The sequence below is a fragment of the Vigna umbellata genome, chromosome 4 (assembly GCF_029865625.1).
Source record: "Vigna umbellata cultivar VRB3 chromosome 4, Vumbellata_1.0, whole genome shotgun sequence".
Taxonomy (NCBI): domain Eukaryota; kingdom Viridiplantae; phylum Streptophyta; class Magnoliopsida; order Fabales; family Fabaceae; genus Vigna; species Vigna umbellata.
The window spans coordinates 13,259,831-13,274,003 of NC_142168.1; the positions used below are offsets into that span (position 1 = coordinate 13,259,831).

Here is a 14,173-nt window from a genome sequence, read left to right on the forward strand (position 1 = left end):
AGTATGAAATTTCTATTTAATATTTCTAAATCAAATATCGTATAATTTATGAAAATTACAACGAAACAGGAAAGGCGGAGAGAGAAAGAAACAGAGAATTAGGAGTGTGTGGATAAAATAAATAAATAAAATAGCCTATTTATCCGAAAATAAGAGAAGCGGGTGGGGGCAAAGAAGACCCGATAAAAAAACGGGTCCTGAGCTCTGAACGATAACTACTCTTACATTACACAGTGCACTTGCCACTTTGCACAACGACCACCATTTCAACGGCGAGGTGAGTTTTCCGGTGCTTTTCCTCTTCAACGTTAGGCTTTTATCTGTTTTATGCTCAAAATTCAATTTCGTCAAAACCAATTATACTGTCAAACCAAATGTGTACTCAGTAACTGCACGTCATCGAAGTTTCATTGAGAAGTAGATTTTTGCGACATTTTGTCACAAATTATTATATTCATATAAAGAATAGATGTTCAGTGGAACCCTAAGTCTGAATCAATTGAACAAACAGGAGCAGCCGCAGTCCTCTCCGACATATCCTCTTTTCGTCGTTCTCGAACCTGCAAAACTCAATTCATTGCCGGTGAGGTTTAAACTCTTTGATTCGGTATTTATACCTCTGTGTGCTCGTTGTATTTTAATGTGTAAGAAACGGGTTGGTGCTATCAATATTTATCCTTATCCGAAAAGGAGTAATGCGGTTTATTGCAATTTTTTAAATTGTTCTGAAATATAGATTTTTCTTGCTTGTTTGTTTGTTTTATGGCTAATAAAAGGAAGTTGGATGGAGGACTAAAGCCGTTCATGTATCATAGATGTTTAGCAAGAGGAGAGAACCTTTCCTTGATGATGTTTGAAAGGTTACCTTGAAATTATTATTACAGAATGAAAAGTAGAAGGATTTTAACTTGAATTTCTAACAGAAGTTTCCTGAAATTGATTCAGGCCCTTAGCGAAAAACGCAAATAAAATTGAATCATTATTAACATTTTTTTTCTTTCCTTAAGACATTGATAATTGCTTTTGTTTTTTGTAAGTGTTTTAGTTAGTGTCAATTCTAATTTCTAAGCAATTTTAGTTTGTTTACAGTGCATTGTGTGTGTGATAAAATTGATGCTTATCTATACGTTTTGAAGATGTTTCTTGACCAAATACAATTATAAAGATGAACACCATTTGAGTTTATGGGATTAAAATTAATTGTTGTGCTTTGTGCTATACTGTGTTATTGGGGTGTGATTTCTTTTCATTCTATTTATTCGGAAAACATACATGTTGATGGTGGGGTTGTTGGTCTATGGTCTCTATTTGTTGCTAATCTCTTTTCAGGAAACAACAGTGATCAGTTTTCAATAGAAAAGAGTTTGAGTTGTGGACTTTTTTCTCTTAAATTGTGGTGTAGCCAAGTGACTATATTGTCCACCTTACTTGATTTATTTTTGGCTAAACTGAGTTTTCTCTAATTAGTCTCCCTCCAGTTAGGCACCGGATTCTGGAGGATAAGAGCTTATCAAGATAGGAGCTTCCTCATAAAATCTGTTTCTGTCTACTGTTTAAGTGCTTCAAATATCGCTGGTTAAGATTCTAAAGTGCGTGGCAATGGTGATCTCTTCTGTTCATGCCACACTATTTGCTAGGGCCTCTTTCTTTTGCCAGAGTAATGGCCTAAGAAGCTTTAGATCGTGTTTACCTTTCTCATCTTCAGCTGCTTCCGTTTCCACTCGCAATCTTTCACAGAAGAAATGGAGGCAGCCAGTGTTGTCAGTGTTGGATGTTGGTGGAGTCAAGATAAGCAGAGAAGGTACTTTGGGTATTTCCTTTTGGTTTCCTTTTATATTGAATGTTTATTGTCTCATAATGCTCATTTGAGCTGTAATCACATAGTATGATCCACAGAAAACCTTCAAACATGATTTACGCCCTAATATTCCCATTTTTTTCATTGTTTTGAATCACTAATTGTGTGGTAATTTTTAAGGAGAATGTCCTTGACTGTTTTCCTATTTGCGCACTTTCTGCTGGTCAATGACATTGAAGTCATTTCATTTAATTTTCATAATTTGATATAACTGCTGCCGTTTAAGTGACTGGCATAATTTGGGCTGTGTATAACTTGGTTTATTTCTTTACATTTTTGCTATCTACATGCCTTTACATTTGTGCAGCTGCTTTAGTTGAAAATTGTTTCTTTCGTTTTTACAGTATTAAAATCTCGTAATTTCTGATTTGTGGTCTTCTAGATGTGGTGAGGGATGATCCTACAAATAATGTGCCAGACAATATATTTTCAAAACTTGGAGTGCAGCTTCACAGGAGGGATGAACACCCTCTAGGAATATTGAAGAATGCAATATATGAGTATTTTGACACAAATTATTCAAATAAGTTTGAAAAATTTGATGATCTTTGCCCTATTGTTTCAGTGAAAGAGGTATGAAAATTAAATTAAGGAGTTAATTGTCCATTTCTTCTATATGATGCATTGATATTATTAGCTGTTACTTTGTTTCAGGATTGTTAACACACTATTTGCTACTTCTGCATTTAGTTCCTTCTAGATATATGCTGATTTTTATTTTGAGTATTTAATGCCATTGAAGTTCTCTGTTTGTTACCTGATGTTATTTGAGTATTCGCAAGTTGATTTTCTTCTGTAGGTAAAAATTATTCGTGGATTATCAGATTACAAATCTCAGTTTTTAAGATCAGTATACTTGAGTTTAAATCCTCAAAAAGGCCTCTAAAAAAAAGGAGACAAAAGTACTTTGAAAGTAATTGATACTTTTAGTTTTGGATTTATTTTATGAATTACGTTTGTTTATAATTCATATTATATATTATTTCTGTGATTTGAACTTAGAACTTACAAAGCTGACCAGGAAAAGAAACAATGCTTTTACATTGGCATTAGTGGATGGTCTATTCACATATGATCGAGTCATTTACCTTATATTATTTTTCCTTCTTTTGCAATGCTTGTTTAAAACATTTGGCAGCTGTTGTTTGGGTTTGTGTGGCTTGTAACATGCTTGGGTGCCTTTGATCAAATGACTCTTCCGTCCCTTTCATGACACTTTGTTAGGTATTCAAGATGAATTCCCTAACGAGCTCTCTAACTCTCACTTACTTACACCAACACGGAACAGAATAGAATGAGAAAGAATGGAATTGCATTCATACCAACAAATCAAGAATACAATGTACCCAGGAGCTTAACCTCCTTCACCTGGTTCTTAGACCGGTCAACTACATACAAGTCACTAACTAACTTTCAGAAACAAATACAGGGTCCTTATATAGACCCTGTTCCCGCCCTCTTAACTGTTATTCTGTTAGATAACAGTTAGGTATTATTCCTCACCCTTCTCCTCTCATAAACCCTCCAAGGCCTAACATTACTCCCCCCTTGAAAATCAACCTTGTCCCCAAGGTTGAATTCTGGGAACTGTTCTTGCATCATCACCCGATCTTCCCAAGTGGCGCTTTCCTCCCCACTGTTTTGCCATTCAATGAGTAATTGCTCTCTTTGGTCCCCTCCTTGCTGCCGGACCCTTCTATCTAACACTCTGCTAGGCAAACAGGTTGGGCCACTTTCCTGCAGATCTTTTGGCAGCTCCTTCTCTACCTGCTTCGTTCCAATAGCTAACTTCAACTGGGACGCATGGAAAACTGGATGAATCCTTGCGTTCTCAGGTAACTGCAACTTGAATGCTACTTCCCCTATCTGCTGAATCACCTTAAACGGTCCATAATACCTAGCTGCTAATTTCGGGTGCAACCTCACTGGCATCGTAACTTGTCGGTGCGGTCTGATTTTGAGAAATACCCAGTCATCCACCTTAATCGTAACTGGCTTCCTCCCTCGGTTAGCTTGTTTGACCATCGCATCCTGAGCCCTTGCCAAATGGAAACGAAGTTGCTGCAGTGCCTCATCACGCGTCTGCAATTCCTGGGCTACAGCTTCTACCATCGTTTCTCCCGGTACAAACCTGGTCAAAGTAGGGGGTGATCTTCCATAGACAACTTCAAAAGGGGTACTCTTCGCTGCTCCCTGATAGCTGGTATTATACCAGTATTCGGCCCAAGGGAGAATCATGTTCCAGCTTTTAGGCTGTTCAGAGCAAAAACATCTGAGATACCCTTCTAAAATTCTGTTGAGCACTTCCGTTTGTCCATCAGTCTCTGGATGGTAGGAGGTGCTCATCTGAAGCTGAGTACCCTGTAACTTGAATAATTCCCTCCAAAACAAACTGAGAAAGAGTGGGTCTCGGTCACTGACTATAGTTTTGGGTATCCCGTGCAACTTCACAATCTCCTTTACAAACGCTTCAGCCACTGTCTTTGCGGTATAAGGATGTTTGAGAGGAATGAAATGTGCGTACTTGCTCAGACGATCCACAACTACAAGTATCGCGTCGTACCCCTTGGATTTCGGCAACCTTACTATGAAATCCATGCTGATATCTTCCCACACAGCCTGGGGTATTGGTAGGGGTTGCAACAATCCTTGGGGAGAGGCTGCTAAATATTTATGTTGCTGACATACCAGGCACTGAGTTACAAATTCTGTTACAGCCTTCTTCATTCCGATCCAGTACAAGGACTGTGCGATCCGGCGGTAGGTGCGGTATACTCCCGAATGACCTCCCATCGGTGTAGTATGATGCTCAACCAGCAGCTTCGGAATCCAACTTGACTTGGCTGAGAGAACCAGTCTCCCCTTGTAATGCAGCCTCCCATTCTCCATCGTGAATGCTGGATGTTTGTCAGGATCTTGGTTTAGGGCGGTTATAATTTTTCTAAGCTCTTCATCCTCATCAACTTCCTTTACCACTTCCTGGAAGTCTTTCCAGTATGGTCTTACTACCATATTCAGCTCCTTCTCCCTTCCTGGAATACCCTCCTCGGTTTCCTCCTCCGATTCATCTCTTTCCTTTCTAGATAAAGCGTCAGCCACCTTATTAGTTTGCCCCGTCTTGTAAACGATTTCGAAATCGTAGCCCAGTAGCTTGGCTATCCAGTGTTGTTGAGCTGGGGTGGTTATTCTCTGTTCCAGCAAAAACCGCAAGCTTTTCTGATCAGTGTGCACCACGAATTTCTGACCCATCAGATAGGGCCGCCAGTGCTGAACCGCCAACGCCACCGCCATGAGCTCCTTCTCGTAGATCGACTTCCCCAACGTCCCCTCCGACAACGCCTTACTAAAGTAAGCTATGGGTCTTTTTCTCTGTGTCAATACAGCCCCGATACCCACCCCCGAGGCGTCACACTCCACTTGAAACTGTCGTGTGAAATCTGGTAGCGCAAGCACTGGGGCCGTCGTCACCGCCTCCTTTAATCGACCCATTGCTCCTCTAGCAGCTTCAGTCCAGACAAAGCTCCCCCTTTTTAGCATCTCCGTTAATGGTCGCGCTATCTTGCCGTAATCTCGGACGAATCTCTGGTAATACCCGGTGAGTCCCAAAAATCCCCTCAGCGCTTTTATCGTTCTCGGTTCTTCCCAGGCTAGAACCGCCTCCACTTTCTCCTTGTCCATTTCGACACCTCCCCCTGTTATTACATGGCCCAAATATCTTATCGATGTTCTTCCAAACTCACTCTTCTTTCGGTTGACAACCCATTGCTGTTCCTGTAGTCGCCCCATCACGAGATTCACCTGCTGCATATGCTCCGTCCAAGTCGGACTGTACACGAGTATATCGTCAAAAAAGACGAGAACGAACTTCCGCAGGTAGGGTCGGAACAGCTCGTTCATGGCACTTTGGAAGGTGGCCGGAGCATTGGTGAGGCCGAAGGGCATCACCAGAAATTCGTAGTGGCCCAAGTGCGTTCTGAACGCCGTTTTCGGAACATCCTCTTCTTCCATCCTTATTTGATGGTACCCGGATTTGAGGTCCATTTTCGAAAAATACGTCGCTCCCCCTAGTTCATCCAGAAGCTCTTCAATCACCGGGATGGGAAACTTGTTTGGAACAGTCACCCTGTTGAGAGCCCGGTAGTCGATGCAAAATCTCCAACTTCCGTCCTTCTTCTTAACGAGGATCACCGGACTGGAGAATGGACTTATACTGGGTTGGATAACCCCTGCATGTAACATCTCCGCCACCTGTCGCTCGATCTCCGATTTCATGACATGTGGGTAACGATAAGGATGCACATTTACAGGATCGGCCCCTTCTTTTAAAACAATTTGATGTTTCGCCATTTTATTAGGTGGCAGTCCTGGAAATTCCTGGAATACCCCCGCGTACTGTTCCAAAAGTTTCTTCATATCCTCCTTTTGTTCTCTCGTCAACTCACTTTCTTCCTCAGTCTCCCAACTTGCCTCTTTGCCCTCCAGACTCCAAACCAACGCACACGACTCTACCTCGCTAAGTTTCAGCAGTTGTTCGGGTTCTATCACCCTCCTCTCCAACCTCGGGTCTCCGGTTATGGTGCGTTTCTGCTCCCCTTGCCAGAACGACATGGTGGATTTTCCCCAGTCTACCGTGATCTCACCCAACTTAGCCAACCACTCCACTCCGAGAATCATGTCTACGCCCCCCAGTTCGAACAAATAAAATCTCTCCATGATCTCGACGTCCCCCATGCAAACCACCACTCTCGGACAACACCCCCGCGTCTTCTTTCGTTGACCATCCCCCAAACTGACGTGATATGGGGATGTGTCTTCCTGCTCGAGTTTCAGCTCCCTCACCAATTCTTGACTAACGAAGTTGTGGCTCGCGCCACTGTCCACTAGTATCAGCACCTTTCTCTCTCCCACTCTCCCCTGCAGCTTCAACGTTTTTGGTTGAGTCAGCCCTCCGGCTGAGAAAGCCGACAACTCCATGCATGGCGGTTCTGTCTCCGCCCCTGTCTCTCCTTCATCTCCTTCTTCGTCCTCGGCCAACAGCACCACCCTCAAGTTCTTCTCAGGACATTGGTGCCCGGGACTAAAGGGCCCCCCACAGCGAAAACATCTACCCTCCTCCCGGCGCTTCAAGTACTCAGGATACGGCAAATTTCTTGAGCTCCGATTCCGACTGTCCCCGCCGCCGTAACCTCCGCTCCTCACGGGTTCACTCCCTGGCGCCGTGTCGCGCTTCACCGATCCCACACTCTCTATCGGTGTCGCTCGAACCATGCTACCCCTTGGTTGCTCCGTCCTCGTCACCACCGCTCCTCCTCCTGACGATCGTCCCCACACGGGGGTAGTCTTCGCTGCCGTCCATCCCATCAACCCTAGGCCGCGAAGAGCTTCCTCTACGTCCCGCGCAATCTTCATCGCCGTCATCAAATCGCGGGGATCATGTGGTCTCATCTGACACCGCAGCTCCTCACGTAACCCCGCAATGAAATAACCTAACAATTGGTTATCGGAAAATTCCTTTGTCTGCCCCGCCAATGCTTCGAATTCTTTCACGTACTCCTCCACGGTAGTGGTCTGCCTAATCGCCGCTATTCTTTCTTAAATTCCCCCACGGTGGCGACTCTCGAATCGGATCAGCAATGCTTCCTTCAACCCCTCCCAGGTTCGATCAGTTGCCTTGTCTTTCCAGAACTTGAACCAGTAAGCCGCGCTTCCCTCCATGCTGATATGAGCCAATTCGACTTTCTCCGCTTCCGCTACCTTCTGAATCTCAAAGAACTTCTCCGCTCTGTTAATCCAATACAGAGGATCAGGTCCTTCGAATATGGGTAACTCCACTCGTCGTCTCCAATTAAAGCCGTTGTCTGATCGCTCTCCCTCTCTTCCCCCTCCTTCGTTCTCGCGCCGGTTCCCTCCATTATGGTTCACTGAATCCTGACTTTCATCCGAGCCTGATTCCCCTTGGCTGTTACGTTTCCCCATCAACCGTAACAATTCTTGAATGTCTTTGCGCATCGCGATCGATTCTTGGCGATTCGCTGCCGTCTCTGCCTTCAAACCGTCGACCGCCAACTCCAGGTGCTCCATCTTCCCCTCAACCTTGACCATTCTTCCCTCCATCACTCGCGCTTTCCTCCGATCTGATCAGGCAGGTCGGACCACTTTGTTAGGTATTCAAGATGAATTCCCTAACGAGCTCTCTAACTCTCACTTACTTACACCAACACGGAACAGAATAGAATGAGAAAGAATGGAATTGCATTCACACCAACAAATCAAGAATACAATGTACCCAGGAGCTTAACCTCCTTCACCTGGTTCTTAGACCGGTCAACTACATACAAGTCACTAACTAACTTTCAGAAACAAATACAGGGTCCTTATATAGACCCTGTTCCCGCCCTCTTAACTGTTATTCTGTTAGATAACAGTTAGGTATTATTCCTCACCCTTCTCCTCTCATAAACCCTCCAAGGCCTAACACACTTCTTTTTGATGGAATTATAGAATTTTTCTGTATTTTCTTGTACATGGTTTTGCCTTTGTTCAAATGACTTCATTTTTCAGTTGTTTTTTATGATTCTATTTAACTGGTATCTGCAAATTCTTTAATCCTTTCCTTTTGGAAGGTTGTATAAAATTGAGGGAAAAGGGGGGGTTAAAATGCTACTAAAAAAGGTGACTATGGTAACATTGTTTGTAGATGACTGCATATCTGAAAGAAATATTAATGGTAGCTTTTGAGTATATTTTTACTTTGTTTGTGATGCATCTACCATATATATATAGGTTTCACAATCATATCCATTTCAACTAATAAAATTAATCATTGAAACCTTAGCTAAAAATACTGCTAATGTCTTGTCAATATTACATTTTCAGCACAAGTAAATGTGCCTCCTCAGCACTGCTAAAATGGTACTTCTAACCATTGTTTTTTATTGATTACATTATTGCTTGTTATGGTTGACACGGTGTTTTGAACTCTGTGGTTGGATTTCTTTGTTACAATCTTCTTGTTGCAGAATTTTGATGAGGTCTAAGCTAATTACGATCTTTTTCTTGTTGCAGAATTTTGATGATGTCTTGGTTCCTGAAGACCACGTAAGTAGGAGCTATAATGACACTTACTATGTAGACCCTCAGACTGTTTTAAGATGCCACACAAGTGCTCATCAGGCAGAATTATTGAGAAGTGGTCACACTCATTTTCTTGTTACAGGAGATGTTTATCGTAGGGATTCAATTGATTCAACTCATTATCCTGTGTTCCATCAAGTATGTCTCTATGTGCAGTAACTGGTTTAATCTAATAAAAATGAACTGAATATAATTTACTCCTTTTTGTCATGCAGATGGAAGGTTTTCGGGTTTTTTCACCAGAAGATTGGGAGGCATCAGGAATGGATGCCACATTATTTGCAGCAACAGACTTAAAGAAATGCCTTGAGGGTCTAGCAAGTCATTTATTTGGTATTTTGAAATGGCCGGTAGACATACTTCAGTATTAGTTGCTGTATTTTGCTATTAACGAGGCTTTGTTAGATGAATGAGTTAAAGCAAAGAAAGTAATCTATTTAAATCTTGTAGATACTTCATCTTTATTGCATACATCAATGCATGCATGCTCTATTATTCACTAAAATATAAAAACACTCTTTAAAATATTATTTAGTGTAGAAATTTGCTTTATGACTTTCTCATTTTGTGATGATTTTATGATGATTTTCTCATTTTTATGCTAAAGTGCTTAATCTGTTTTTACAAGAAATTATGTACACGAGGTGCCTAGTTATGATATTCTTTTGAAGCCGAGTATGACTGCTTATTAAAACTTTTTCCTTTTTCCTGTTTCAGGTGCTGTGGAAATGCGCTGGGTGGATACTTATTTCCCATTTACTAATCCATCGTTTGAACTTGAAATATATTTCAAGGTATGCATTGCATTTTTGTCTCTTCAAATACCGTGTTTATATTACTAATCATGATGCCAATAAAAGTTATGCTTTCAAAAGCACACGGGTGTTTGTCACACCTGTATGCACTATAAGTTATCTATTCCTACGCATTTTGTACTTAATTCTCTTCTTCCCTTTCTTGTTTGCACTCAATTCTTATTCTAGTTTAATATATCTTCTATTCCAGGAAAACTGGTTGGAAGTTTTGGGTTGTGGAGTGACAGAACAAGAGATTCTGAAAAGAAATGGGAAACCTAATAATGTTGCTTGGGCTTTCGGTTTAGGGTTGGAAAGATTGGCTATGGTTCTGTTTGACATACCTGATATTCGTCTCTTTTGGTCAAATGATGAACGGTTTACCTCTCAGGTATTTCACGGATATGTTCAGCAGGCATCCTTCAATGTTGTCTATTCTTTTTCCTGGTTACCATGTGCTGTGACCACACAAATTTATGATGTAGTCATCTTGAGATTCACAATGTTATTTGTTTAGTTCCTTTTGTAATCTCGTCTCTAATGTATTGTTTGCTTTTTCATTTTCTTACATACAGTTTTCCAAGGGTCAATTGGGAGTCAAATTTAAGCCATTTTCAAAGGTAACAGCTACATGCCTAAATGCCTGCCTATACTTGGCTCATTTGTAATAACTTTTTTCTGAGTATGTTAACGTCTAGGAATATCTCTTATTCTTAGTCCTTAATACGTCCTGAAATTAAAACTTGAAAGCTAGATGAGAAATACTCATGTAATTGAAAGTTAAGATGGTCTACAGTTAGCTGTAGATCTACATTTTTCATGGTTCTGCTGCTTTACTATGTTAAAAGCTTTGTAATGATTAAATTTGGATAGGTAGTTATTTTATACTAACAAATTTATTGTCGTGAAATGATACCCATCTTCTATGTAAAACTCTGCCAAGAAGGCATTTAACTAAGTAATCTTTCAAAAATATCCTGTCATTTTTGTTCTCAGCATTTCTGACCGTCTTGATTTTTATCTTTAGTGTTGAAGAATTTATATTTTTTTTTCAATGGACACGTTGCTAAAATCTTGTGAGAACATTCTAATTCTTTTATGTTTATCTTTGAAGTATCCTCCTTGTTACAAGGACATGAGTTTCTGGATCAGTGAATCATTTACCGAAAACAATCTGTGTGAAGTGGTCAGAGGGATAGCAGGGGATCTCGTAGAGGAGGTACATCTTTGAATAATTTGGCAGAACTTCTTTGCGACATTAAAACATTTATTTGCATTTGTAATTAGCGGTTTTCTTTATGTTCAATGGCAACAAAGTGCGTATGCAATTAGCTGATCTAGTGTCGTTGACCAGTGTTGACAATATTTTTGGACGCTGCATTTTTGGCTTTGCGACAAATCATCAAATTACCATACCCATATTATAAATCTACTAAAATCATTCAACCAGAAGCTTAAAACTTCACTTGCCACAATATTTTATTGGCCGAAATTAATATGAAATGGAAAAGCCGAGTTCTGCTTTAGGGAATAAGTTGCCAAACCAAAACACTAGAAATGGCCTGTGCAATCAACATCTTGACTGACAAAGGCCATAACATGTATCTTAATTCGATGATAGACTACATAGCGGCAGCGGCTATACTACTGGATCAGATGGAGATCAGTAGGCCTTAAGCAAGGCCGACGCTTGGTATGAGGAGTTTATGAGAGTAAAAAAAAGAAAGAAGGAAGATAATCAAGGAGCTGCTGATGTGGCAGTTAGGAATGATTATAGGGAGAGAGTCATGGAGTGGCGAGTATTATTACGTCTCTTTCAGTTAGAATCCTCAAGGATAGGCAGAGAGGATTATTCCTTTTTGAGGGGTATAGCTCTTGTTCTTGTCTGAGAGCTTAGCCCCTTTTTGCATTTTGAATATAAATTACGAACTTTTTTTTTTCTTCACTTTATTATTCCTTATGTTTACTATTAATCTAAGTCTATATGCTTGATCCATGTGATCTGTAAAATAGATTCCTTCTGTCTTAAAGGAAGCAACTGAATATAGAGGCACGTAGAACATAATTCCTTTCTGCGCAGGTAGTTGGCGTTCATTATTTTAAGACCACGTTTTGAATAGGCTTGGGTATGTTGGATATTAGTTCCTACTCCTAGTCCCAATTACATTATGAGCAGAGAAATAGATCTTGGACTAGTTTTCATAATGGAATGTATAAAATTTTGCTGAATCATTAAATTAAGCAGCAAACTTATATTTCACTGTGGTGCTTGATAAAACAACGGATACCAGAACTTTTGGCTAGTAGGCATTGTTGTACAGTTGGATACCATTCTACTTAAAATAGTGTAAATTGTAGGAAGATAGTGATTTACTTACATATCTGTCGACCTACTTTACTTAATGACAGTTGGTTTTAACACGAAATCTTACAAGTGGAATAACCAAAGTGATATAGACATTCATTATACTTCTGTATAGTTTTATTAAGAGGATTATACTACTGTATAGTGATTATTGAAGCTGAAGTTAATCTGCATTACCATGTAGAATATTAAAACTCCTCCTCAGATTGGAACATCATAGATGTTCTATGTAACAAGCTTGCTATATAGTGAATCTGAGAATATCGAGGGGTATGTTTGGGAGCTGGATTTTGGAGGTAAGGGGAGGGAAGATGGATTTTTCGTTTCTAGTAAATATTCTTAATCTGCTAATTTTGTAAACTGAAGGGAAGAAAATGATAGATAGGCAGAAACTTCATGTGATTATATTTTATAAATACTATAGAATTCTCTTAGTTTTAAAATAAAATATTCCTCCCTTCCGCTGCCCTGCTAAACTAGTAAATCTCCCTCCCAAACATATTCTAAAAGACTCAGTGAATATGTCCATGAGTTTGTTGATTCAACAGTGCCAATTGCAATGCATCCAGATAGTTTGTGATGGAAAAGTTCATTATGTTTGGTCTTCACGAAAAATAGCATTAGAGACAATATGCATTGCTGCTTGATTACCACAAACTAGATCCATTTTTAAGGTCATAGCTCAATATTCTACTTTTGGGATGGCATCTGGCTGCTTAAAACATTTATATAAAGTAAACTTTGCCAATCTGTAATAGCACAACCTATCCACCTGTGTATAGTCTTTTTGCTTCATACAATAATCCTTCAGTGAGTCCTCAGATGGATCTGATGGAACCACCATACACATTCCATTGTCTTTCACGTGGACACATGTCAATATTTGCGGCTGGCCATTGTTGTTTGAGGTTCTCTGTAATATTATTACCAGTAAGAAAATCTTGAGCAAAAAGTGGGCTTTTGTTTTCTTTCCTTGGCTTTTCAACTGTTTACCTCGTATTCATTCTTTTCTCCTCTTTTTCTTAGATTGATCATTTAGCTTTCTTAACATGGCTATAATATACTTTTCCCCTATGAGTCTGTACTAAGTTTGGTCCTTTTTTCTGTTTCTGTTTCACTTCTCAAATTACAGGTGCAATTAATAGACAATTTTACCAACAAGAAAGGAATGACCAGCCACTGCTATAGGATTGCATACAGGTCTATGGAACGTTCTCTTACTGACGAGGAAATTAACGACCTGCAGGTATTAAATATAATTAAAATACCGGTGCAACATGATCTTGGTGTGTGATATTTGATTTTGAAAGCTACCAACACTTGTTTCCCCCTTGTCAATGCAGTGGAAAGTAAGAGAACAAGTGCAGGACAAATTGAATGTTGTCTTAAGATGAGCATCAAATGCTTTGAGTGTTTGATCTCCATTTTTGTTGATGTATAGATATTTTACGTCCTTTTACAGCAACCGAGACATATGTATTATTTAATTTCTGCAGTGAATATACACCACATTACGAGCCATAGCTAACCCTTCAGGAATCTGTATTCTCTATTTTCCTCAAGAAATCTGTTTGTATGTTTCATAACAGCACTTTACTTACGATCTTCCTGGAAAAATGTATGTATTCCCTTTGCCGAACAGTGGGCTTGTGGATGATTGTGTATGGAAGACCACTTATCAAAACTTTCTATGATAATAAGAAACTCTAAAACCAATTATTTTGCTTTGTATGCTACATCAAAGGGAAACGGTGGGGGTTTGTATGATCAAAGATGTATTGATATTGGATCACATATCATTTGGGTTTGATGACATTAAAACTTTCACAATATTACATGAGGACAATGTTATAACGCTTGTAAAATAGGAACCCATGGATACATTTTTCGGTGCAATTGGCTCATTTTGTCGCTAACTTGTAAGAAAATCATGTTCAATCTACCATTTTCCTTTTGATTTCCGTTATTGCAAAACTGTATAGTGTCAGGCTTCAGTAATTATGCCAGGGTCTCAAATTTTGA

At 39.9% G+C, this 14,173-nt stretch overlaps 1 protein-coding gene across 3 annotated transcripts; it reads left to right on the top strand.

Moving 5' to 3' along the window:
• Nucleotides 1-138: 138 nt before the first annotated feature.
• On the top strand, nt 139-13,867 carry LOC124824698 (phenylalanine--tRNA ligase, chloroplastic/mitochondrial). Of its 3 annotated transcripts, none has more exons than XM_088113873.1 (12): nt 139-277; nt 512-583; nt 1,468-1,801; nt 2,241-2,431; nt 8,924-9,130; nt 9,208-9,325; nt 9,710-9,786; nt 9,998-10,177; nt 10,362-10,406; nt 10,901-11,005; nt 13,284-13,397; nt 13,495-13,867. In XM_088113873.1, the coding sequence occupies exons 3-12, from the start codon at nt 1,600-1,602 to the stop codon at nt 13,543-13,545; spliced, it is 1,290 nt and encodes a 429-aa protein (XP_087969999.1). In that variant the 5' UTR covers nt 139-277; nt 512-583; nt 1,468-1,599; the 3' UTR covers nt 13,546-13,867. The 3 variants fall into 3 exon arrangements, with proteins under 3 accessions (XP_087969999.1, XP_087970000.1, XP_087970001.1); XM_088113874.1 differs by having other exon boundaries at nt 1,479-1,801; XM_088113875.1 differs by having other exon boundaries at nt 1,483-1,801.
• Nucleotides 13,868-14,173: the final 306 nt, after the last annotated feature.

Bases quoted from the DNA above. Each gene is read 5' to 3' on its own strand.
- LOC124824698 (XM_088113873.1), top strand. From the start codon at position 1,600: ATGGTGATCTCTTCTGTTCATGCCACACTATTTGCTAGGGCCTCTTTC. The intron at 9,326-9,709 runs GTATTTTGAAAT...TTCCTGTTTCAG, and splicing joins TCTAGCAAGTCATTTATTTG to GTGCTGTGGAAATGCGCTGG. The intron at 10,407-10,900 runs GTAACAGCTACA...TTATCTTTGAAG, and splicing joins AATTTAAGCCATTTTCAAAG to TATCCTCCTTGTTACAAGGA.